The following is a 1988-nucleotide window of genomic DNA, read 5'->3' on the forward strand; positions in this document are numbered from 1 at the left end:
GTGTGTGCATGTTTCTGTCTCTGAGGTTTGGTTGTGAACCTACACAGAGTTTTATGGATGTGGCTCCTGGTTTCTCCCTGTTTCCTTCACACATGTCTAATAACTGAATCATCTTCAGCTCAGTTTACAGTAGAAACAGTCTCTTACTGTGAGTCTGAGGGTCCAGGTTCAGTACTGAAGACTGGAGGGTTAAGCTCTTTGGACCAGTCACTCCTCATAGACGGACAGATGGATCCTGGAGACTCTGCTCTCAGTCTGTGGATCTGACCTCTGCAAACACAAACATGTTTTTATTCATTTCACAAATTAAAGATTGTGGGTTTGTGATGTGTAATACTTGGACAACTTTATCCACTACAGCAACTCTGGTCAGAGAGTGAATGGTAAATGCAGAACCAGGGAACAGCCCTGGTTCTTTATATAGAATTAGATGATTGACAGCAGCACAGATAAACCTTCATCATAACACTGCAACATATGCATGGATGATGAATGATGCCATGGCTGAATGAACTGAACTGACAGTGGTTGACTGTAGGACAGAATAAAAACGTTATAGCTGAAGGGTTCTCATGTTTTTCTGCCTCCTTCTGGTGGATTCTGGTACAAGTTACAGGCGTCATGACACAGGAAGTAAAAGAAAGGACCAGGAAGTATGTGGTCTAACATTGCTGTGACATGTTGGCCCAGTCCCAATGTCTCCCCTGAGCCCTGAGCCCTGACCCCTGACCCCTGAGCCCTGACCCCTGACCCCTGACCCCACACAGACTTTACTGACGTCACCTGGTAAGTGATTGAGTGCGACAGGCTGCAGGAGTTCAGATGGTATAAAGAGGAATGGGAAAGCACTTTGAGAAATATCAGGTAAAACATGTGGAGCACAATTGTGGGATTGGGACTTCTGATTTTCCATTCTTTATTCTCTTCTTTCATTCCCTGTTTGTAAACAACATGATAATGTTGGATCAGATCTGATGAAAGCAGACTTGGACTTTATCATCATTTCATCATAGGACAGATAACTCCACAGTTCAGGCTCTGAATCTCCGCTGAGCTCAGAGTTTATACTTTCATGTCTTTCTTCTTGTAACACTAATGTCAGGGTTCCTTCCTCTCACGCTTCCTTAACAGTTCTTCTTCCGTCTTATTATTTCTTCTGTTTTATGGCCATTACTGTTACTGTCGGACAGGTGTAAAAATAAGGTTGAAATTCTACTTGTAACTTCAGTGTCACACACTGTGTGGGAACTTTGAGCAGCGAGTCTTCCAGTTTCCTGCTTTGGACCTGCACACAGACGTTGACAGAAGCTCTTCTTTCACAGTGTCTTTTCTTCACCTCACCACTAATGTCATTGGTTCAGATCTTTTACTGTGAAGTTTCCTGTGACTCTTTCAGACACTGATCATGTATTTTATCTTGATTCTGTTCTGAGTCCTATCAGCTCTTTGTCATGTTGCTGCTTTAACTAATGAACTCATCCAAACGCTGCTTTTCCAGTCTAATGAACCTGTGTTGGAGCTATAATCCAGTGTGAGGAGACTGAACCTGACAACAGAAGCTTCCAGCAGCTCGACCTGAGCTCTGACTAAATGTTGTGTTGACAACAATGTGTAGACGCTCAGACAGTCAACAGTAACAGTTGGTCACTTCTGTTTAAATTCAGCATTGTGCCCTTTCAACCGTCTAGTTCTCTTCAGCAGCTTACTGACTTTTCAAAATAAAAGTGTCTCTGTATCTGCTGCTTGAATCTTTACTTTGACTTCAGCTTCAAGGCTCAGACGTGTAAATCATTAAAGTGTCACCTAACTGAATCATCTTCAGCTCAGTTTACAGTAGAAACAGTCTCTTACTGTGAGTCTGAGGGTCCAGGTTCAGTACTGAAGTCTGGAGGGTCATGTTTGGACCAGTCACTCCTCATAGACGGACAGATGGATCCTGGAGACTCTGCTCTGTCCTCCTCTTCCTCCACACAAACACTCATCTTCAG

The 1988-nt window shown here is 43.4% G+C and overlaps 1 protein-coding gene across 2 annotated transcripts in view; it reads right to left on the bottom strand.

Annotated features, from left to right (window-relative positions):
* Window positions 1-107: 107 nt before the first annotated feature.
* LOC147819197 (uncharacterized) overlaps window positions 108-1988 on the bottom strand; it is a 5901-nt gene continuing 4020 nt past the window's right edge. Inside the window, exons 4-5 of one of the 2 annotated variants that reach the window (XM_087173539.1) lie at window positions 1852-1898; window positions 128-270 (exon numbers count right to left, since the gene is read on the bottom strand). In XM_087173539.1, coding sequence (XP_087029665.1) covers window positions 144-270; window positions 1852-1898 — 174 coding nt within the window. In that variant the 3' untranslated portion in view covers window positions 128-143. Of the gene's footprint in view, window positions 271-1851; window positions 1899-1988 lie in introns of both variants that reach the window. The other variant, XM_087173538.1, reaches the window with a different exon arrangement.

Source organism: Seriola lalandi, unplaced genomic scaffold (assembly GCF_002814215.2).
Source record: "Seriola lalandi dorsalis isolate HSWRI2012SDOR001 ecotype SW California unplaced genomic scaffold, Sedor1 jcf7180002054251, whole genome shotgun sequence".
Classification (NCBI taxonomy): Eukaryota; Metazoa; Chordata; class Actinopteri; order Carangiformes; family Carangidae; genus Seriola; species Seriola lalandi.